This window comes from Trachurus japonicus, chromosome 5 (genome assembly GCF_045865225.1).
Source record: "Trachurus japonicus isolate A0001 chromosome 5, Traja_1.0".
NCBI lineage: Eukaryota > Metazoa > Chordata > Actinopteri > Carangiformes > Carangidae > Trachurus > Trachurus japonicus.
This window is the reverse complement of record NC_140911.1, coordinates 9,124,805-9,147,737: the sequence shown is the minus strand read 5'-3', so window position 1 is coordinate 9,147,737 and position 22,933 is coordinate 9,124,805. Positions and strand designations below refer to the sequence as shown.

Sequence of the window (22,933 nt, the reverse complement as noted above, 5' to 3'; positions counted from 1 at the left end):
AACACAAGACATAATACACCACTTGAATCAGTAAATATATACATGCAAGGGGAAAACAATATAGCAAAACATACAAACAGATACCAAAATAGTAATCTTACAGGACATATGTCATCATGTTGCTCTTACTTGTCTGTGAGCATCTTTACATCTTCACACCGCTGACGATACATCTTCTTTTTCTGCAGATGCTTTGTTGGCGGACCTTGAGTCCACAACATCCCACATCTCCAAGCGCCCACTCTTCCTGTCTGAAGAGACCGCCTACTCGTTCCCTGTCAGGGGTCAGACCCAGCAAGACGTCTGCTCTCCACCCGTCCCACCTGCTCCCACTGAACAAGCCCTGAATGGACTAGATGAAACAGAGGTAAACAGAGGTTTTATTTACTTATATAAATAAAGGTTTATGTGGGCTAAATGGAGTGAACGGTCCTCTGTGTCCTCTGCTCAGTCCTTCAGCTCAGCTCAGAGAAGTCCGTGGCCCAGAGATAGCAGCAGTCCAACCCAACCCGCTGGTGAAGAGGACCACGTATACAGGTAGGAATCACAATAACTTCTAGAAGTGAATGAAGTCTTTGGTGAGATCGTTTCGTTTTGGGACTAGAGGGGATTCACATGGTGACACGGTGTTTTTATTTAACCTTAACCTTAGTTTGACACAGTAAAATTAAACTGGACTATTTCTGTTTGAGTCGTCATTTTGCAGAAACACTGTGTACAGATGATGTCTGTTTGAAAGCACAACAACAGTTTCACTTCACAGCTGTTGATGCTAAGTCTTGGTTCTTCTTCTGTACAGTTTTCCTAATAAGCAGAAGAACAGTGAGTCATCAGCTGTGGCCATGAACTCATCACTGGGCAGCAACCTGTCTGAGTTGGACCGCCTGCTGCTGGAGCTCAACGCTGTCCAGCAAAGCACCCCTGCCTTCGCCACAGAAGGTTCATTCACAGTTCATAAAACTCTCTCCCGTTTCACTGTACGAGCTCAGATGTCACTATCAAATTTGGGCATCTCTGTTCCTGTGGTGCTGCACAGGGATTTCCTCTCTCTACGCTCTACTTTGTTGTCCTGCTCCTTTTTAAAAAACATTTTTTATAATAAGCTAACCATGCAAGATGTATGTGGGAAATTCATTTAGCTTGTTATTCTATAACAGAAGAGGCAGCTCCACCGTTGCCTGCCAGCGGCGTCGTCCACCACATCCAAGAGAATGGAGTCTCCGGCAAAGTCGCACCACCTGTAATGGAGAAGCCCAAACGCAGCGCGACAGCTCGTGGAATAGAGGACGTACGACCGAGTGTGGAGAGTCTCCTCGATGAGCTGGAAAGTTCTGTGCCCTCACCCATGTAAGAGATGCAGTGTTTTTGCAGAAGGCTTTTAAAAAAAAAAAAAAAAGTTTCTAGTTAATGCAATTTTTGGGGGGTTGATTTCCTTCTTTTTTTTATTTAGTCCCACACCTTTGGTGGTGTCAGATGAACAAACAGACGGCCAGGAGGAAACGCCGGCGCAGCAGCAGGCCAGAATGTCTGCCTCCTCTGCCACACGAGAGCTGGATGAGCTCATGGCGTCTCTGTCCGACTTCAAAGTCCAAAGCAATGTGAGTAGAGTTTGGGGCTCTGCAGTCTGTACAGATGATTGAGGATGCTTTTTTGGCATTGTCTGTGTGTGTGTGTGTGTGTGTGTGTGTGTATGTTTGAGTGAGAGAGTGTGTATGAGACTGTTTAGGACTGTGCTGTACATGTTTGCGGGTTTGCACATTCGTTATATTAATTGTAGAAATGGATTGGATCAGACTGATTTGATCCAGTGTTTTTGTTTTGATGAGTTGGTTACTGCTGCTGGCCGTGGGCCACGGCAGTAATGGCAGAGCTTTCCTGCCATACACACTCTCCTATTACACTGATTCACATCATATCATCATCCAGCTTTTTTCCACAGCCTACACACACACACACACACACACACACACACACACACACACACACACACACACACACACACACACACACACACACACACACACACACACACACACACACACACATTTAAACCTTTGCAGTGTTGCAGCAGCCAGACTATAGTTTTGGGCTTTACTTCAACATTTCCTTTAAATTGTGCTCAATCTTGGTTCAAAGAAAAGTTTTGTTTTGCTTCATTTGAATAATTGTCCAATTGGTTTCAAGCATGCAGCCATAGAGGACGTTGTTGGGTTTATGCAGCAAAAGCTTCATATAATACAATTTAATGCAATTTCCTTTTAAAGTCCATGAACAAACAAAGGTAACTTTTGGTATTTTTAGATTTGTATGTATTTGTTGTTTTCTTTGACACAATATGAGAAAAATATATCCTCAAACACTCAGTAATATTTGTTAATTTAGGTGATGGTGTCTGGTCCTTGCATCTCTGAAGGGAAAAGATCAAGACTTAATTTTCTAAAAAAATAAGCTAAAGTGAAGTTTTTTTCATGTTGCATTGATTTTTGATTTCGGAGGCTCTGCCCTCGCTGGGTTTTGTGTGTGAGACTCTATTGTTCATTCCCTTCATTCTCAATCTATTTTTCCTGGTCTCTCTCTCTCTCGTTTCTCCACCACTGTGTCTGTCTTGTCTTTGTATGTACATTGCATTATTACACCATTGCTCTCGAGTCAGTCTGGCTCTCAGTCGTCTTTAAATCAGGAAGCAGCAGAACCGTCTCTGGAAGCTGGCTCACCAGTCGTCCAAGCACTAATTGCCCCGTCCATAAATTCCCATGCTGATTCAGTGGATGCTCTTCTACTTTCTAGTCACACCACTCCCTCCTGCACCCCTCTTCCACTAGAGCTCCATATTGATGAAGATGGGTGTTCGGCTCCTTCAGCTTCAGCCGGTTCCACTGTAGTAGTTACGACATCCAAGTTCTCCCAGATCCAGCAGAAAGATGATGGTGTCAGTTTTTCTTCTGAGATCTCTCATGTGGAGAGCCTCAGTGTATCCGCTACCCAAAACTCTCTATGTCAGCCTGAAATTAGCTCTACGCAGATTTCAGCTACTAAAGTATTTGCTAGTAAAGTCTCAAATCCACCTGAAAAGAGTCCAAGTCCACTTACTGTTGGCCAAAGTTCTAACTACAGTCCAGTTGTTGTTTCTAAGAGCCCTAGTCCTATTTTTAGAGCCAAGAGTCCTAGTCCGCCTGATCTTAAATTTTCTAATCTAAGTCAGTCTTACAAGAGTCCAAGTCCAGCTCTTAGTAGCCAAAGTCCAGCTGCAAAGGATCAAAGTCTATTGGCAGAAGCAACAGAGCCAAAGGCTGCCAGTCCGGTCCCAGCTCCAAGGCTTTCAAGCCCAGTACCAAAGAGTGCGAGTCCTGTGACGGTCCCTAATCTTTCTAGTCCGACAACCTTCCCAAAGAGTCCTAGTCCCGAAACTGTTCCCAAGTGTTCAAGTCCACTATCAATTCCAAGACTTTCAAGCCCTGTGACGATCCCCTATATCTCTAGTTCCCCAACGCTGCCGAGACATTCAAGTCCAGTAACGGTTCCCAAGAGTCCCGCTTCATTCGCTAGAAAAGCTTACACACTTCCAGGCACCAACAGCCCCAGAGCTTCACCAATTTCCCTCGGTGCTGTGCCACCAAGTAGTCTGTCTCCTCCGCCTTCAGAAAAACAGGAAGGATTGGATTTAACGTGGCCGTGTCGGGAGCCTCTATTGGACGACGCTTTAGACAAACTCTTAGCTCCTAACTCGCCCCAGCTGGACGAGAACCAGCCACCTGGAGATGAATACCGATCTTGGGAGGATGAAGATGGAGTTTACCCCGACCTGAGCCGAGACGGAACCATGACGCCCATGACTGAGTCCAGCTGGATCGACGAGTGTTTCACCCCGTCCACCTGCCCCGGGACCCCGGACGCAACGTTGGAGCTGCCCGTACAGCAGCCGTCAGCTGTGGAGCGACTATCTGCTTCTGGACAAGTAGGAGGCTCGACCGAACTCTTCCAAAATAAGTGGCTGGCATAATGAAACGGCCTTGTTGTCTTTCTGTGATTAAGATACTATTTACCTCTCTGACTTAATGGCATAACGGCGGTGTCAGAGGATCTCTCAAAGTGGGATATATCTCGAGTTGCTAAGACACGCTTATTTTGGGAGAGTAGTTCCTGTAAACATGTCAGGAGCTGTGCAATTGTACAAAAAGTGCCTTGGTGTGTGAAGAAATTCCTCCATCTGGTGTGATGCATGTGTTGTCATTTCATAGCAGCAGTTACAAAATGGCTTGCGGGAGAAGTTTCCCTGTAGAAACTATTTGTGGCCTTAAGGATATCTGTGCACGGCACGCCCCTACTTGCTTCAGTTCAGTCGACTTTGCTGTGTTCGTCACTGGGCCTTGGCCTTACCATGGTTGCGCAACCAGTGAATAACGCAGAGACGTGTTTTTTAATCGCTGGCTGTGTCAATACAATGAGATCACATCAAGACTTCTGCTTTTTTGACCATTGGCCTTGCTTTTGGCATGTGTAGACCCTTTTTCTGAGAGCATTTTGTGGTACGCCTGTGTTGTCCATCAACCATCCAGCATGTCACACCACAGTTTCCTGAATGGATTTGATAGTAGGGAATGGATTGCAATGGCAGGCTGTGCTTAGCTTCATCAAGAAAAACTGATAAAAAAAAACAGTGCTTGAGCATTTTCTCCACTCGAGTGCGACATCCTGCGTTGGAGCCTGCCTTGCTTGTGTTCGTAACCCACCGTGGACTTTCTGGTGAATGGCGCAACCCCAGCTTTATTATCTATACTCTCCAGCTCAAGTCAGTCATCCGCCGCACCAAAGAGACCTCCAACGTGCATCCGATGTTCAGGGAGGGGATGCTGCGGCGCAAAATGGGACCGGTCATTGTGAATAAAAGCAACTCGCAAGACCGACTCATCGAGGAGCTGCAGGGGAAACTGGGCATCGGGCGAGTGGAGCGCCGGCGCAAACAGCAGCCGGACGATTGGATGACGGAAGGAGTCATCGTCATGTCCAACCCCCAGCGAACACGTGAAGAAGTGGCCCAGCCATCTAAGGTAGATGTTACAGGTGGCTGGTGGTCAAGGCTAATCCTGGACCACATTAAACCAGGAATTCGCAATTATAAATCCGTTTGTTTTTTTAATTTAAGGAATTGACCGGCAAATATTTATCATTTTTATTGAGCCACTTATGATTCATCACTATTTCCTTTTCTTCATCCTGACCTTTTTTCTTGTATCTCATCTGTTTGCTCTCCTCTCTTTGCTGTTTTCCCTTTTTCCTTCTTTCCTTCAGATCATCATCCCTCCTGAATCCCCCGCCCCACAGAGAAAAGTCCTGTCCCCTCCGCCATCTCCCCCCGCTCCCAAAAAGCTTCCCCCCCCAGTAGTAAAGCAGACTCCTCCGCCGCTGCCTCCTCCCCCTCCGACACCTCCTCCTCCTCGAGTGCCCACCCCTCCGCCGCCAAAAGAGCCAACTCCTCCTCCTCCTCCTCCTCCTCCTCCCCCCAGAGAGCCCACTCCTCCTCCTCCTCCCCCCAGAGAGCCCACTCCTCCCCCTGTCCTGCCCCCTCCGTCACCTAGCCCCCCTCCCAAGCCTGTCACGCCACCTCCGCCTCCCAAGGTCTTTGTATCCGTCGGATGTCAGACCGAGTACGACCCCATCTTCCCACCGATGCAGGCACGGCTCTGACCTCATACTGTCTCTCCACTTTTCTCTCACACTTGAACTGTTTGACTCTCTTTGTCCTGTTTGTACTGTGAGTGAGTTTGTGGGTTATTTATTTATTTATTTACTTACCTTTCCTTTTTTGGTCCAAATCCAAGCAGTTGCTGCACCGCGATAGCGCGAGCCACCGATTTTGTCTCGTCATCGGCTCTTCTTGTCTTTGACCCCTGTTGTTCGTCCGTGCCAAGTTTTTAGCCGGTTGCCTCTTTTAAACTTTGTCTGAAATCCAGTCAGTCCAGGTTATGAGGGGTGCTGACATTCAGGAAAGCGAGACTGAGCCCCCTTTTCTAATTCTGTCATGTGATGGCGCCAAGAGCCGTGTGTTCAGAGGAGAGTGGAGTGGAGAGTTTTAAGGGGCTTAGAGTGTAGCCCCCCTATGTTCCCGCCACACTTAACTGTCCTGCCATGCGCAGGAATGGTTGGCTCGCGGTGCAACTGAAACCTAATCTGCCACATGACAGCGCAGTTACCACCACAATTATAGCATCTCCCACAGGACTTCCGTCAACAGGTCAACAGGTCCCACTAGGTTAGATACCAGCATGTCCTTGTTGGATGCCACATCTTTTCTAATCCAAATCCATATCTTGTTGTGAGGCAATTTTAGCCCAGTGGAGTTAGATGATCGGCATGAGGCGCGTGTTATATTCAAAGGCCTGATGAGAGGCCAGGTTATTTTAATGTGGCCAAAGGTAAGGTGGCTTGTTTGTTTGTGTGTGTTCAATGTGTGTGTCAGTGTGTGTGTGTGTGTGTTCAATGTGTGTGTCACTGAGTATGTGTGTGTGAGAGTGAGAGAGAGAGAATACATGGAGCAGAGATGCTATTTTCTCTCTCAGTGGAATGCAGGAGTCATGAAGCTCCGATGACCAGACCATTTGAGAAGGTGTTTGCTTACATTACAGAAGCCAAATGCATCTCCATGCACATTCACAGTCATCATCGAACCCTGCAAGCATGAGTTACGCTTGATAAAGACACATTTTGTCATAGGCCCATTAGCATTGTCACACTATTTGTTATTCATACAGTATAACAACACATTTTCATATTAACTGTAAATATTTTATCCCTTATAGAGGCTGACAGGTCTTCTTTGTCTCCTGTGTCTGAATATCACAAGCTTCCCTGTAAAACTATTGACTCCATTGTACTGTACAGCTAAATGTTATGATTAAATCAATGCTGGCCGTCCATCTCTACCAGATCCAGTCCCAGGGAAAGACGTCTCCGACTGCGGTCCCCAAACCAGCCAACAAGCTGGACAACATGCTGGGAAGCCTGCAATCAGACCTCAACAGACTGGGAGTCCAGACTGTGGCTAAAGGCGTCTGTGGAGCCTGCAAGAAACCAATTGTTGGACAGGTGAGATACTAAATCATATAAGTCAGTCATCCTCGCTGTCAAACAAGATTTAAGTTGGTATATATACCAAATGGAAAATGTGGATGTGTTTAGATATGAGCTTTGCGGCATATACACATGACATAAGCATGCAACTGAAACATAATTAAGAATATCCAATGGACTTATGTAACATCATCATAGCTGTCATGTACAGTATGTACCCAAATTGGATGGGTTGTGCATCGTTAGCTCAGGCTCCATGTTTATGCTACAATGATTAAGGTCAAATCCTCACAATCTATCAATAATGCAACTTGTCATGTACCAATCAACAATTTTAATTGTTTCAGTATATATTTATTTCAATACAACATCATCACAGACATAAATGAAAGTGGTTAAACTGTAACTGAGGTTAGATTTCCTTCTACCTTAACTGGTATTATCTCATAGCAGTTTCCGTTAGCAGATCATATATTTTTATCATTGAGAAATGTTGAGATTTAACTGTGCGTTCAATTTGAAGAAACCCAAGTGGACCATATGAAAGCATAGATAGATTTTTTTTTCTTCTTCTGGGAATAAATGTCCCCTAAAAGGAACTGACGTTATCATAAATACTGAGCCAAAAATGGATGAGTAAAAACTTTTTGTCTTTTGAAACATTGAGTTCTCCGATCTAGAGCTGCTGCTGTCTGCAAGATCCCCTTTGCTTCTTGCATGCACGACTGCACTGATTTTTCTCTCTGCTGAGCCAGGGCAACCCCCAACCCCCCACCCCCCAGCAGCTCATTTCAGTTTAATGCACTGTGTCTCCCCACACCAGGTGGTGACTGCCATGGGCAGAACGTGGCACCCTGAGCACTTTGTGTGCACCCACTGCCAGGAGGAGATAGGCTCCAGGAACTTCTTTGAGCGAGATGGGGCGCCTTACTGCGAGAGAGACTACCACAGCCTGTTCTCACCACGATGCCACTACTGTAATGGACCCATACTGGATGTTAGTAATGCACACATTAACACACACACGCACACACACACACATACGCGCGCATATACTTGTGGGTGGATAATGATATTTATTTATTCATAACCTAATGGATTAAAGCCTTACTGGAAATTGCTATATGTCGGAAATGGTGGAAATATTTTTGCAGCAGACTGTCAGTTACCACACACACACTCACACACACTCCCACACAGTCACACATATACACACACACAGTCCTAGCTACAGTTGAAGGGATGTGATTGCTAGTTGTCTCGCTGATGCAGACTGAACCAGTGCATCCGTCCATGTCACTACTGCTCCTCTCATTTGTCACTTGTCAGCGCTCAGTCATATCTTCATAGTGACACACTCCCATCGGATGTTTGCTCTTAGTACACACACACTTACACACATACACACACACACACAGTGCCAGAGGTGCTGGAAGGGAAGTAGATAGTGGATCGTGGTCTTTAGCCTGGGGAAAGGCCAACATGAATCCCTGCCAAGACTTCTAGATTCATCACACACACACACTTTAGAGGACATTACATTGACAAGTCCCCATGATGTGAGCATGAAACATCAAAGTAGATCTAAAATGTGCACTTTTTTTTTTTAAACATCATAATTGATCGAGAAATTCTCAACTGTATTAAAATGTTGAGTTATTTTTGATTAAGTTTGGTAATGACCAGTTGTGCTGTGATATTTTCAATTGAATACCTCAGTAACTGTATCTACAGCACCTATATTATGTATTCTATACAGTTAATGAATGGTAATCAAAACCCCATCTTTTGCAACACTGCACCCCCTGGTGGCAAAGTCAAGAATCACCTCTGCACTCAGAGGTGTGGGGGGTTTACAATGAGTAATCCTTATTCTTCTTTCGAAACTGTCGTTGACGCAGTTGTGGATGTTTTGAAATCTTGTGTTATACAATACACAGACAGTGTGAGTGGGCTTTTCGGCTGAAGCTGCTGAGAAATGATATCAGGCCTGGAAAACATGAGCTAACACTCAGAGTATTCCTGCACCTCCCACACCACCGCTTCTGTGGGCTTCGTCTGCCCTCTCCTGGCTTCACACTCACTGATGTATTCACTTCATGCAAACATATCTGACTGTTGAGAGTGAGATGGAGAATGAGTGTTTAACCATTTGTTTCACCTTTTTGTTTCACAGAAAGTAGTGACTGCTCTGGACAAGACTTGGCATCCAGAGCACTTTTTCTGTGCCCAGTGTGGAGCCTTTTTCGGACCAGAAGGTATCAGCTGTTTATCAGTTAGCGGCACAAACAGCCTCAGAGCGGTGCTGGAATGTTTTTAATTGCTAAAGGAAGCGTGCAGAGAGAGTCAGTGTGTGTCTTTTCTGCCCTCTAGGTTTCCACGAGAAGGATGGGAAGGCGTTCTGCAGGAAGGACTACTTTGACATGTTCGCCCCTAAATGCGGCGGCTGCGCCCGCGCCATCCTGGAGAACTACATCTCTGCTCTCAACTCTCTCTGGCACCCCGAGTGCTTCGTCTGCAGGGTGAGTCACTTGTCGCTCGTGGCCGTTTTGCCATTTTTTTTTTTTTTTGCTCTGGACAAAAAGCCTTTTGTATGACAGAAATCAAACTGGTACAAATGAAAAATGCAAAAATACAAAATTAAATGTAAACCCAGTTTTATTTTTCATTTTGCCCTAATGGTAGTGACTTGAAGCACTACTTTGTATGGTAAACAATCTAAATTAGTACAATTCAAAACCTTGAAAGCCATCTGAGTTAAACAGGAGTTGTTATGAAGATGCAACCAACCAAGAGCCCATAAATACCTCCGCCACTTCCTTAAAACATCCCATTACTGTAATGAAGGCTCACAAATGAGCAACAATCTTCTTAGAGGACAACAAAACGCTGATGTCGACTAGGCAACAGCACACACGCGCACACACCCACAACAAAAAGAAACAAATGTTCCCATGGTAGTAAATTGGGATGATATGCACATATTCAGTTTTGCTTTCCCTAAAAAACAAAACAAAGCCGTTTTGCCATTAAGTTGCACCCCCTTCATCATAAACCTCCTCTCTTCTGATTCTGCAGGAGTGCTTCACGCCGTTCATAAATGGCAGCTTCTTCGACCACGACGGCCAGCCGTACTGCGAGGCGCACTACCACGAGCGGCGCGGCTCGCTGTGCTCCGGCTGCCAAAAGCCAATCACCGGCCGCTGCATCACCGCCATGGCCAAGAAGTTCCACCCGGAGCACTTTGTGTGCGCTTTCTGCCTCAAGCAGCTCAACAAAGGCACCTTCAAGGAGCAGAACGACAAGCCCTACTGCCACGGCTGCTTCATCAAACTCTTCAGTTAGACAGAGTGTCTGCGTGTGAATGTGTGTGTGTGTGTGTACACGTCCGCAGACATTTATTCTGCTGTCTAAATGCGCGTGCGGATGTGTGCGCACTAGCATGTATGAGTCAGTGAGGTGGTTTTAAAAGACAGAGGGTGGATAACATCAGAAAGATTGGAAACAACTCTGACTATTATTGACTCTTGAGACTAAAGGGACTTCCCTAGCTGTCCAACCTCTCAGGCTTGGCGTTTCACACTTTTTGCTAAAACATTTTTAAGAGAGCCCAAAGAGATTTTTATTTAGAGGTTTATTTCCCCTTGTGCGTGTGTACATATATAAACATGAGAGAAGTCGTGAAGCTTCCTCTCACAGCTGTGATTTGTAAATGATTTTATTCCCCTTCCGCAGGGCGAGACCTTGCACCGTATGGTGGTTTTACAGAATGCAGGTATGAGACAGCTGCTTGATTGCATGGACCACGGAGAGTCGACTTAATCAGTTTTAAAACATGTTGAGTGTTGAACACCCAGTGCTTGGCCAATGAGTGTTAATCTGTGAAAAAAAAGATGTATTTTTGTAGCTTTGGAAATGATCGAGGTGCCATTTAAAATACCTATGACAACACTCCACATGTACATGCACACGACACGACACGACACACACTGGACTCTTCATATCGTCTTCACATCTTTAAGATACCAGTTCAAACTCTTTAACACACTCCAACCACAGATCTCTTGATGAGACCGTCTTAAAGGTGCATTTTACTAGTTACTGTCATCAAGATATCGGTTCTTATTTTTCTACTGTTTTACTATTATATATATATATTAAAAAAAATAAACCCAGATGTTTTCTCAGTTTCAGCATACAGTACATTCATGTGTGCTTGTGTAACTTCACTGTCTCCCGGTGGATGTGAAATCACTTACTGGGAAAATAACTTCACTGAACTTTCTCTTTCTTCTTCATGTAGCAACTTGAAACTTTTGTCTTTATTTTACTACTGCAAAGTGTGTGTTGTCATTTACATTAGTAATGTTCAAATGAAATAAAAACATTGCGGCTTAGTGATGACAAAAATAGGTCAATCTGTACCGTGGTCATAAATGTTGAACTTTTGGTGCAGTTTTACATTTCAAGAAAGAACCCCAACAAAGTTATTAGAAATGGAGATTTAGTGCCGTCAGAATAAATGATGCTTCAGTTTGACATTTCCCCCCCCCTATTTTACTATTGCTACACTTGTGAATTTATCACTGTATTAAATCTGTTAATGAGGCTTGTTCATGGGTTAAATTGGGTTGTGCGTTTGGATTATTAGAAGCATGCTGCTTTTATTGTGGGGTTTTATCAGCACTAGCTGCCACCAGTTGCTGTTACAATCAGAATCTAAATTTATATTATGCTCGACTTTGTGACAGAACTGTGTTTTGTCGCTGTTTTGATTAAAAAATATATATATCCTATATTTTTGAGCTGTGGAGGCTCACACTGATATGCAAAGAGCTGGCTCTGTTGGCAAGTAGGCTAATAATCATTTACCCACCTCACACATTAACACACACACACACACACACTTTACCAGCTTGGACTCCAGTGTGTCAGACCTTCGAGGAAACGCATCCCTCTGTATCTTTAAGACGAGTTGTGAGATATGATCCTGCTGTCTGGGTTGATATTGGTGGAAGATGGATGTTACAAGAAAATGACACCAAGCCTTTAGCAAAATGTATGTAATGACTGATTTAATCGTTATTTTACTTGCAGACTTGACGTAAGACTTTTCCCCAGTGTTGCTCGTCTTTGACTTTGATCACTGGGTGTGTGCAAGGAATCAATGCACCGTTATCCACATTCAGATAATTTTTACTTTTGAGGAAGAGTTTTTCTTGTGCTCTTGTGCCAAATGTGTCAATGCAATAAGGTCGTACACACTGTGGAGTTTCAGCCTTTCCTGTCATTTTGACTCTTTTTTTCTGGGGCTGAACTCTCAAAAGAGGCTTCATCTGCTGTGGTGCATCTTAACCCAGAAACTTTACACTGTAAAAGACGAGAGCCTCTGTACTGAGTCGTTGAGCAGGCAGTATAGTGTAGCAGATTAAGATTTTCACAGGTAGCAGGGGCGGTGTGGCTGTTGGAAAGACACTTGCGCCTTCATTTAAACTGTGTATGCCTAAGAAAATCAACAGGAATTGTGAGTTAATTTTGCCCCGTGTACATTTAACTTCTTACGGTATTGCCTTATAGTTTTTTTTGCTTCTGTCAAAGATTAATGAAAGAAAAAAAATCAAAACCTTTTACTGTTGAGATTATGTGAACTTTGCTTTGTAAATGGAGACATTCATGTGATCTTTTGCCATTTGAACTTTCTCACTCAAATGGTTTTGGCTCTATGTGTGGGTGGGTCCTGATCACTGACCGATGAATATAACTGCTGCAAATAAAAAGTATTTCTGGCATTGTCCTGTCCAAGAGAATGTGTGACATTTTGTGCTTTTACTTTTCACACATACTTTGAAATTTTTTTTTTTAAATAAAATTTCATCTTTGACACACATGATCTACACAAAGTATTAAAACACACAAAATGGAGCAAATCACTTTTTATTTTATTTTGTGACCTTATATTAATAAAGGTCTGAACCACAGATTGGGAAACTGCACATTTAGGTTAACAATGTAAAAGGAAGACACAACAGATGCCCAAGGCAGTCAAAATTAGAAACAAAACAAAGTAATGCTCAGCTTGTGCAGTGTGATTTATAAAAATCTCTTGAAATTACAACCCCAGACATTAATTGGACCCAGACAAGTTCTTCGTAGGTCCCGCTGCAATCTGTACAAGTGGCAGCTCCTCAGTAAACCTGACAAACACAAGGACAAGACAGCACGTCTCTCTTGCGTGGAGAGGTTGTGACCTCAAGTCTGTAGTTTGTGAGAGCCTGCAGCTTTGCTATGAGCTCAGAGAGATGTGGACGGCTATCCAGGATCTCCAAGTACTTCAGATCCTGCAGCTGGTGAAGCCGCAGGAAGTTTTTCTCTGGCACATGTTCGTGCCGCAGTTTGAGACGTCTCAGCTTTGCAAAAAGGAGCGGGATTTGACTTGTGCGAGCCCCCAGATGTGAAGGCCAGGGGTCTATGTGGAGGTGGAGGAGATTTGGCACCTGCACGGCCACGGCTGACATGTCCCCAGAGGATAAACCTGCAACACAGAGCGTGAGGCTGGTCACCGTGGCTGGGATGGAGGCGACGTACTTCTTCACAGGTGGACCCTTGACTATGACCAGGGCTGACAGCTGAGGGAGGTCGCTGAGCCACGTTTTCAGGTGACACACAGGCGACGGCCTCCTGTCGAGCATCTCCTGGTGTGAGTGTCTGTAGAAAACAGCCAGTCTCTTCAGGCCAGGCATCAGCCTCATCGCATCTTCTGGTAGCGAGTGATCCATGCAGTCGATCAGCTCCAAACTGGACAAGCTCGGAGCACCAGGTCGTCCATCTCCTCCTCCTCCTCCTCCTCCTCCTCCTCCTCCTCCTGAGGGACCTGGGTTGAGTCTGGGGATGCTGTGGAAGGTGCACAGTCTATGCACAACAGATAAAGACAGATGCTTCAGCTTGGGCAGACAGTTAAGTATGGAGTGAACCATTAAAATAGTCTCTTCAAAGACTCCCATCTGATGACAGACCAGAGATGTGAGGTTTGTGAAGTGGGAGACGGCTGAGATGACGCTGTCCATCGTTGCGGTGGGAAACGTCACATCACACATGCTGAAGTGAGTCAGCTGCTCGGGTGCGCACACGGTGGACGCGTCCAGAGAAAGAGACGTGCAGCTGCTCCTTATGGCCAAACGCTGCAAATGTGCAAAGTCCTTTAAGCAGTCGAGGCTCTGCTGGGAGCTCTGGTCCATCACCACGGTGCCGACAGCCGGAAGCGACTGGGCGAGCTGCTTCCAGTCCTTCGCCTTGGAGCTCCGCACCACCACGCTGTCGACTCTCCTGCGGCGCAGCGTCGCCCAGAACTCGCCGTTGTACGAGCCATTTGGCTGAAACCCGAGAACCACGGCCCAGTCTTTCCACAGAGAGCCGTGGTCGACGAGCTTCTTGAAGTACTTGCAAGATGCCCGGACCTGAAACTTATCCGCCGCTGACAGGTATCCGAAAACGTGGTTCCACACCTCCGCCGGCAGCAGCTGTGGAGGCGGCTGCGCCATCGTGTCGCGTCGCTCCGCTACCGCATCTGTCCGTCCGCTGGTCGGCTCTCTAACCGCTGCTATTTGGTTTGTTTTGCTTTAATCGGAGAGCAAAAAACTATAATACTCCACCCCACGCTTGCTCATGTGTACTAATGTGTCGGAAGCCTTCTTCTTTGTGATATTTTGTCGGATTGCAATATCAACTTTTACGTGCACACAGCGCCACCTGGCGTACCGGCGGGGGTGGAACAGGATCTACCGGTACTTCTTTTCTTTCTTTCTTTCTTTCTTTCTTTCTTTCTTTCTTTCTTTCTTTCTTTCTTTCTTTCTTTTTCTTTCTTTTTTATTTATTTTTTCGAAATAAAAATCTTACAAGCAGAATCATTTCCAATACAAATTATACTGAACAAATGCCACATGTCAGCGTTTGCCTATATTATAACCTATAACACAGTAACGAATGGTACAGGAAAGCCATGAAAAAAAAGATTAATACAAGGAAGGTAAATAAATAAATACAAACATGACACATTAGAGTCATAATAATATTACAATCAATTATAGTTTCCTGGGGTCTGATGAAGGGAAAGATGTGCATTTTTAGTGAATCACAAAATACAGAGAGCTCTTCGAAGAAAGTAGGAATATGGGATTATTTAAGACAAATTCCAGTTTTGAATCCTTTAAAATGACACCAAACCTTACTGTAAGTTAATTCTGACAGAGACAAATTATTACAGAAACATTACAATAAAAGAAAATGTGTTCTTGTGTTTCCATTTCGTTTACAAAATGTACATTCATTTAAATCAATATTAAATTCAAGGTGTATTAGTTGTTTAGATGAGTCTATCTCATTTATTGTTTTAAAATGCACTTCTTTCTCCATACTTTATGCCTTGTAGCAACAGACATTAGTGGCAGTGGAACCGTCCAATGGGGGCGGAGCTGTCGCCCCAGAGCTCGACTGTGATTGGTTGGTGATTCTCTATAAATTCGAATCGCGTCATCTCCTCTTCCTCTTTCTTTCACGCGACCCTCGAGCGCGGTAAGGACCATTCTCCCTCGCTGTCTTGTTGAACGAAAAAGATTGTATTTTGAAAAATTACACTGTTTATTGTTTTCGAAATAGTTAGACAAATGTTTTTAGCACATATTGATCTGTATTTTGTCCAGCGTAGATGTGCGATAGTGCGAATTTACCGAGTGCGGCCTGTTCAGATATTGCTAGCGTACAATTAGCCGGCTAACGTTAGCGGCCGACCACATGTTAGGGTGTGCTGCTTTGCGGATTGTACAGTTTTTTTTTTCTCTCCATTACACTGTAAATAACTAATGCTTTTATTTTGTACAGATACTACCTTGTCTTTAAACCAGCTAACGTAGCGATCCTTGGAAGCACTGCAAAGATGCCCAGGGAAGACAGGGCCACGTGGAAGTCCAACTATTTTATGAAAATCATCGTAAGTATAATTTTTCCGTATTCAAATCTAGAATCACTGATAAGTAATTCACCATAAACATAGTAATTTGGTGTATTGCGATTCGTAGCAACTCCTGGATGACTATCCCAAATGCTTCATTGTCGGGGCAGATAATGTGGGCTCCAAGCAGATGCAGACCATCCGTCTGTCCCTCCGTGGCAAGGCCGTGGTCCTGATGGGTAAAAATACCATGATGCGCAAAGCCATCCGTGGCCATCTGGAGAACAACCCTGCTCTGGAGAAGTGAGTTTACTATTCAATTTACTCCATTTTATCTTGAATCATTATATTATATAGCAGGATAAGTTACAGTGCAGCTTGTTTGGTGCTGTGTTGTCGTTCCCCCTGCAAACAACAACCTGTCTCCAGCTATCCCTGTCTGCCCAAATTCCCCTGGCAGCCAGGGACGCAAGGTCTCAGACAACTTGCAGTTTTTCATATTTTATTAAAGTAGCAATCTAGTAGCATAAATAACAGTTGATCCCATGATTTTGACAGGCTCCTTCCCCACATTAAAGGCAATGTGGGCTTCGTCTTCACCAAGGAGGATCTGGCTGAGGTCAGGGACATGCTGCTGGCCAACAAGGTGAGAAAACTTGGACCACCATGTTGTCTTGTACACTCAGCTGTAGGCCACATACATCTGTATTGATTGGTTTGGTGACACATTTGAGGGTGCAACTGGCTTATGAAAAACCACAAATCATAAACAATGCCAACTACAGCCTCTAATGTCAACATAAAGTGCACCTACAAACAGCCATGTGACCAAATGCTATAAATGACAAACTACATGTGCAGGATAAGTTACAATGCAGCTTGTGTAGTACTGCGTTGTCGTTCCCCCTGCAAACAGTAAACTGTTCCTTCGCTATCCCTGTCTGTCACACCCTTTGGCTGCCAGGGACGTAAGGTTTCAGACAGTAAACTTAAAACAAAGTTCTGCCTTTTCAACCCCAGGTTGTTAAGTACTATACTAAATTGTTTCTCTCAACTCCTCAGGTGCCTGCAGCTGCCCGTGCTGGAGCCATCGCCCCTTGTGAAGTGATGGTGCCTGCCCAGAACACCGGTCTGGGTCCTGAGAAGACCTCGTTCTTCCAGGCTTTGGGTATCACCACCAAGATTTCCAGGGGAACCATTGAAATCTTGGTGAGTTTACAATGCCCCTACTTGAATTTGTATGAACATGCAGCAGCTTTTTGTTATATAAAGCACACTTATTGATAACATCAGTACTAACTAATGAATATTTCTCTCTCCCCAGAGTGACGTGAACCTGATCAAGACTGGTGACAAGGTCGGTGCCAGTGAGGCCACGCTGCTCAACATGTTGAACATCTCGCCCTTCTCGTACGGACTCAACATCCAGCAGGTGTACGACAATGGTAGTGTGTACAGCCCTGAGGTGCTCGACATCACTGAGGCTTCCCTGCACACCAGATTCCTGGAGGTGAGATACAGTGCTTGTCTGAAGTAAACGTCTTACTCTGACAATTGGCCATGATTATGTTCTGCATCTGCTGTAAAATGACTAATTAAACTGTCATTTCTTAGGGTGTGAGGAACATTGCTAGTGTGTGCCTGGAGATTGGCTACCCCACCTTGGCCTCCATCCCCCACTCCATCATCAATGGCTACAAGAGAGTCCTGGCTGTCGCTGTGGAGACAGACATCTCCTTCCCTCTGGCAGAAAAGGTAATTCACATTGAACTAGGAAAGTGTGCTTAGTTGTGCAGGATTGGTTCTGGTGTAGCCTGTGCAGTGCTGCATTGTTGATCAACCTGCAAATAGCAACATGTTTCATTCCTCCCCTCCCTGTCGGTTTACAGTATACATGGGAAAACAAAATTTTTTTTTCTTCTCCCTCACAGGTCAAGGCCTACCTGGCTGACCCATCTGCTTTTGCTGCTGTTGCAGCACCTGCAGCAGCAGCTGAGACCGCCGCAGCTCCAGCTGCTGCTGCTAAGGAGGAGGCCAAGGAAGAGTCTGAGGAATCTGATGACGACATGGGCTTCGGTCTGTTCGACTAAAACACTAACGGCGAACAGCACCAGATATGAATCGCAAGACCTTGATTCAATAAAAAAATGTTCTTTAAATCCTTGCGTTTGTGCATTTCTCTCACTGTAGATGAGTGGGTTACATGTGGTTAAACTGCAGTTTGTATGTCAAGTTTCTGTGGTCATCAACCTATACTTAATGGTTAAACAGCTTGGTCATTTGGTCTCTCACAGGTTTAACTCTTTGACCAGTGAACTAGTTTAGTTGGGGGAGGTGGGTTTAACATAACATACCAGGAAATGAACTTCCAATATTCTCCTTGAGGTTGGTCAGTGGAAATCCACACACTACTTGGGTGTGTCATCCTTCAGAATAAAGTAATGTGAATGAGTTCGCAAGTGAAGTATAGCACTCATTGTACCACAAAACGGCTTGTGAGTATAGCAAACTGTACACCAAGGAAAATAATTGCCTTTGGTGCAGTCTACAGAATACATTAAAATCTACCCCACAATTTTCTTGACACAGTAAATTGTACTAATGCCATTTAGACATCGAGAGGGGAGACATTAAAAATGTAATATTAGTGTCGGGCGGCGTTTAGCTCACTGGGTGGAGCTGCCGCCCCATGTTGAGGCTCGGTCCTCGGTGCAGGCGGCCCTTTCCTGCGTGTCATTCCCGCACTCTCTGCCTCCCCATTTCCTTTCTCTCTCGATTGCACTATCGATTAAAGGCAATAAAAGCCCCCCCCCCCCAAAAAAAAGAAAGTAATATTAGTGTCTATGGATATTCTCATTCATGCAGGTCATCTTCTTTTCTGGGCAAATTGATATTAGTAACGCGTGATATAAAATCACTCATGTCTGTATAAGACTTTTATTGTGAAAACGGTGGACCGGAAGTCGGGCTGGAGCTCACCACCTCAGATGCGCAGCAACTCCGGGGGAAACGTCCACTATGGCTGAGGTAAGGCTTTTCTAGGGGGTTTTAATTGATTTTTAAACATTGTCATGTAGCTGGATACCTAGATAGTTACGTATTTACGGTGATTTGTTTATTTTGGTGTTGATAAAGGCTGATATTGCCGTACTTTTCCAGCGGCGTTGATGGGTCAACAAACGTAAGCTAATGTGTTATTAGCTAACGCTAGCTGACGTTACCCCTTATCATAAGCAGATCGTAGGATCTATCTGTCAAATTACACATAAATGGGTAATAATTGTCATTGAATTAGATATATATATATAAGGAAGTATAGTATATGTTGTAGCTAATAGTTGATTCATAACGTTAGCTAGTTGTTATATGTTGTTATAATTGGCTAGATGAGCCTGCTCACTTCCTTAGTTGAAGTGAAATATAGCTTCACAGTCGATACCACTATCCCAGCCTCTCAGACAGGCACCATTCACGATAAAGAAGTACAACTTTTGATTTTCTGTCCAGACCCACAGCTTACAGGACCTCCAGCAGCCAGCTGTCTCCTCCAAGGTGTTTGTCCAGAGAGATTACAGCTCAGGGACCATCTGCAGGTTTCAGACCAAGTTCCCCTCCGATCTGGAGTCAAGGGTATGTTCAATCATTGTTGTAGCCAAGACCACCTAACCCGAGACAGAGACAAGACCAAGACCAAACTTATGCGAGACTATTTTGAAGACCCAAGACTCCAGACTAACATCTTTTACTTGGAGCACAAGCAGAACATTTTGGGGCACACACCGCAAATCGACCTGCAAAGCAAATATCCACATTTCCTTTTCATTCATGATCCTCACACACATTGGCCTGCCACCTGACCTGTAATGACAGATTGCAGATACTTTGAGTCGACCCTTCCACGTTTCACCAGTGTTAAAAAATGGGGGCTAATTTACTTGTTGCAGATGTACAAGTAGACGAAACATTTACTTGCACTGTCTCAAAATTTAGGGGCCCCATTTAGGGACAGTCTGTAATCAGTACCAGTACTACACATAATAATCATTTGGCTTTATATTTACATTATTCCTCAGCTAAAAAGAAAATAATCATTTTATATAAAATCTATACTTGAATCAAAGTTTGGATTGAACATAAGAACACAGCACAGAACTTGCTGAAGTCTCCTCCCACTTTTGACAGTGGTCCAAGTCCAACCAAGTTCTTCAGATGGTTACACAAGCATATACTTTTGTAGAATTTATTTATCTTAGAGTTATTGAATTACATCACATAAACCAAACTGGGTAAGTGACATAGAGACATTTGGGGTTAAAGAAAAAAAAAAAGATGTCACCGCAGCTGTGGTCTTGACTGGTCCAGCTCGACTGAGACCACCAAGACAAGACCAAGACCTTGAAAATGTGGTCTCAACACCGGTCTTGAGTGTTACAACACTGTGTACATTGATGTTATCATTGCTGACTCAGTTTGAAAAGATTATGCCTTTTAAACCTGCTGTTGTGGTTTCAGATCGACAAGCAGCAGTTCGAGGAAACCATCCAAACTTTAAACAACCTGTATGCAGAAGCAGAGAAAATAGGGGGGAAGTCTTACCTGGAAGGCTGCCTGGCTTGTCTAACTGCTTACACAATCTTCCTCTGTATGGAGACACACTATGAAAAGGTACAGCTGTTTTCATTGTTATGTTGGGTAATATACAGTATACCAACAGCTCATATTTTAGTGTGAATTGGAATATCACTACCTGTCCTGTCTGCTGTCTGAGTTCATAACCACTCCTCTCTACATACAGGTCTTGAAGAAGATTGCCCGGTTCATCAAGGACCAGAATGAGAAGATATATGCTCCGAGGGGCTTGCTGCTGACTGACCCCATAGAGAGAGGACTCAGAGTTGTATCCTTTAAGACAAGTGGGATAATAAGAGGATAATGTAGATCACTTTCTGTCATTTTTTTTCCCACATAGCAGCACAAAACCATATGCTATGTGGAGGTAAATTAGGATTTTCCCTTAACTTGCTCTCCAGGTTGAAATCACCATCTTTGAGGACAGAAGTATTGGCTCTGGAAGATAAAGAACCTCGTGGTATGTTGTTTCTCAGATGCCATTGTTTATGAAGAGTCAGCTGGGGGAAAAAAATAAAATGGAGCTCCAATATGCCGTTCTTGCTCTTACAATGAGAAATCTGAATTTTTCCAACATCTTCCAAAAAGTCAGGCTTAAACTTGTTTATTATATGTAAACAAATTGATTTGATCATCATTTGATAGTGACTTCAATCAAGCTAGTTGTCACTCCATTGACTTCAACCTTTTGTTTATTCACTAACAGATTTTTTTTTCTCTTTCTTCCCTACTTTTTTTTTCCATTGACTGATGACACTGACCAGATACTCTACATTTGTCTGGCAACACATATTCAGATATCTGCTTCACCTGAATGGATGTAAATAATTTTGATCTGATCCTTTTTTTTTCTCTGTTATTTATAAGCACATCACCGTCTGCCTATCCTTATGTTTGTTAATGTGTTTTCATGTCTTTTTTATACATGAAGCTACACACAGACCGGGCTAAAAGTATTTGGAAATGACACATGTTTTTACCCTTCAGACTCTGAACTTCAGAACATTCAAACTGAAACACAATAATAACAAGTCTTAACTTCATTTTGAGTAGGCTAACATCAATATAGAAATGACTGTGTGGGAGATACAGTCAAAAAGAGCTCACATGGATACAAGCAACATGATAAATGCAGCCAAATGCGTCATTAGGTGGCATTTCATCATTCTGCAGGACAACAATCCTAAATGTGTGTCCAAAACAACCAAATAGCTTTTCTGGATGAAGAGGTGGAATATCTTTGATTGGGTGGGTCAGTCGCCTAATCTCAATCCAAATAACCACTTGTTGAAGAACTGTGTGTTGTGGTACTAATAGATTTTGTACAAAATATTAGATATGATGTCTATCTATCCAGTTACCCTTTAACTCCTTTGACAATTTGGTATTGTGGGCTAAAAGAGACGTATCCTCAGTCTATTCAAATCGAAGCTTAAGCCTAGCACTTCAATCTATTATCTTTGTATTTCAGATCGAATGTTCTGAACCTAATTGAAGAGCAAAAAAAATGTGTAATTGTCCAAATACTTGTTGCCTGGACTGTATAAATCATGTCCTAGTTGATAAAGGCTGGTCTTTATAAATAGTACCATTGTGTTTAATGCCAGTTTTTGACCGTGGTTATCATGAGCGATTGGACTTGTGAATTGTATTTCCAAATAATGTGTTGTCACCAAGAGTTGTGATAGAAATAGGTTGGGGCTGTTGTTGCTCAGTCTGTAAACAGTGATTCTGTCATGGGTTGTGCTCCACAATGTTAACATGCTGGTCGTAGCCTTCGTTGAGGCAGATGTTTTCTTATTTGTGGGAGAATGTGACTTTTTCAGGGGAATCTTGGCTTGTGAAACACAGACATGGGAAGATCTGAACTGGAGATTTCAAGGTGGAGCATGTTTACTGTCAATAAGTGTATCACAGAACAGTAACAGGACCTAGTACATTTTATGAAATGTCTGTCTCTACTGTGTCATTCTTAAACTGCACTAAATCTCCTAAAAAATCATATCCAGCAGTCCTGTTAATGTTTCTCCTAAGATTCTCTATCTATATTGCGAATGTCACCCCCCTTTTTCTTTATCACCAAACACCTTAAACATTTTGAACTCCACAGATGATTGCTGTTGTTGGTGTTTAATCGGTCTACTTTTCTTACAAATATTGTTCTGTTTTGTCTAAATAAATAGTCTTTTCCTGAAATCTGCAGAACTCCTTGTGTTTGACCTCATTTCAGATGCCATAGTACGTACATATGGACTGGTGGAAGGTGACCCATTATTTACTGAAATACTGTGC

General features: G+C 43.7%; 4 protein-coding genes and 2 non-coding genes across 7 annotated transcripts in view; 5 read left to right on the top strand and 1 right to left on the bottom strand.

The window, feature by feature from the left end:
• Positions 1-11,215, top strand: part of LOC146987050 (uncharacterized) — a 33,038-nt gene extending 21,823 nt beyond the window's left edge. For both annotated transcript variants that reach the window (XM_085776012.1, XM_085776013.1), the window contains exons 2-14: positions 189-367; positions 452-537; positions 800-939; positions 1,158-1,347; positions 1,451-1,598; positions 2,654-3,955; positions 4,785-5,048; positions 5,290-5,673; positions 6,925-7,083; positions 7,892-8,065; positions 9,245-9,326; positions 9,442-9,590; positions 10,147-11,215. In XM_085776012.1, the coding sequence (XP_085632138.1) occupies positions 189-367; positions 452-537; positions 800-939; positions 1,158-1,347; positions 1,451-1,598; positions 2,654-3,955; positions 4,785-5,048; positions 5,290-5,673; positions 6,925-7,083; positions 7,892-8,065; positions 9,245-9,326; positions 9,442-9,590; positions 10,147-10,413 (3,524 nt within the window). In that variant the 3' untranslated portion in view covers positions 10,414-11,215. The remainder of the gene's footprint in view (positions 1-188; positions 368-451; positions 538-799; positions 940-1,157; positions 1,348-1,450; positions 1,599-2,653; positions 3,956-4,784; positions 5,049-5,289; positions 5,674-6,924; positions 7,084-7,891; positions 8,066-9,244; positions 9,327-9,441; positions 9,591-10,146) is intronic.
• Positions 11,216-13,117: 1,902 nt separating this feature from the next.
• LOC146987049 (uncharacterized) lies at positions 13,118-14,775 on the bottom strand. Its single transcript, XM_085776016.1, has one exon. It carries the CDS (start codon positions 14,604-14,606, stop codon positions 13,254-13,256), a length of 1,353 nt encoding a protein of 450 aa, XP_085632142.1. The 5' UTR covers positions 14,607-14,775; the 3' UTR covers positions 13,118-13,253.
• A 1,217-nt stretch (positions 14,776-15,992) lies between these two features.
• On the top strand, positions 15,993-18,262 carry rplp0 (ribosomal protein, large, P0). The gene is made up of 7 exons (XM_085776015.1): positions 15,993-16,051; positions 16,140-16,315; positions 16,571-16,658; positions 17,075-17,221; positions 17,337-17,522; positions 17,627-17,767; positions 17,944-18,262. The coding sequence occupies exons 1-7, from the start codon at positions 15,998-16,000 to the stop codon at positions 18,100-18,102; spliced, it is 951 nt and encodes a 316-aa protein (XP_085632141.1). The 5' UTR covers positions 15,993-15,997; the 3' UTR covers positions 18,103-18,262.
• On the top strand, positions 16,367-16,496 carry LOC146987048 (small nucleolar RNA SNORA63). Its single transcript, XR_015035959.1, has one exon. It is a non-coding gene; the product is annotated as a small nucleolar RNA SNORA63 (small nucleolar RNA).
• On the top strand, positions 16,868-16,996 carry LOC146987047 (small nucleolar RNA SNORA63). Its single transcript, XR_015035958.1, has one exon. It is a non-coding gene; the product is annotated as a small nucleolar RNA SNORA63 (small nucleolar RNA).
• A 684-nt stretch (positions 18,263-18,946) lies between the features above and the next one.
• On the top strand, positions 18,947-21,657 carry golga7 (golgin A7). Its single transcript, XM_085776011.1, has 6 exons — positions 18,947-19,039; positions 19,520-19,642; positions 20,525-20,677; positions 20,808-20,909; positions 21,043-21,101; positions 21,406-21,657. Exons 1-5 carry the CDS (start codon positions 19,031-19,033, stop codon positions 21,088-21,090), a joined length of 435 nt encoding a protein of 144 aa, XP_085632137.1. The 5' UTR covers positions 18,947-19,030; the 3' UTR covers positions 21,091-21,101; positions 21,406-21,657.
• The last annotated feature ends 1,276 nt before the right edge of the window (positions 21,658-22,933 follow it).

Bases quoted from the DNA above. Each gene is read 5' to 3' on its own strand.
- LOC146987049 (XM_085776016.1), bottom strand. From the start codon at position 14,606: ATGGCGCAGCCGCCTCCACAGCTGCTGCCGGCGGAGGTGTGGAACCAC.
- rplp0 (XM_085776015.1), top strand. From the start codon at position 15,998: ATGCCCAGGGAAGACAGGGCCACGTGGAAGTCCAACTATTTTATGAAA. The intron at 16,316-16,570 runs GTGAGTTTACTA...TGATTTTGACAG, and splicing joins AACAACCCTGCTCTGGAGAA to GCTCCTTCCCCACATTAAAG. The intron at 17,768-17,943 runs GTAATTCACATT...TCTCCCTCACAG, and splicing joins CCTTCCCTCTGGCAGAAAAG to GTCAAGGCCTACCTGGCTGA.
- golga7 (XM_085776011.1), top strand. The intron at 19,643-20,524 runs GTATGTTCAATC...TTGTGGTTTCAG, and splicing joins CCTCCGATCTGGAGTCAAGG to ATCGACAAGCAGCAGTTCGA. The intron at 20,678-20,807 runs GTACAGCTGTTT...CTCTACATACAG, and splicing joins TGGAGACACACTATGAAAAG to GTCTTGAAGAAGATTGCCCG.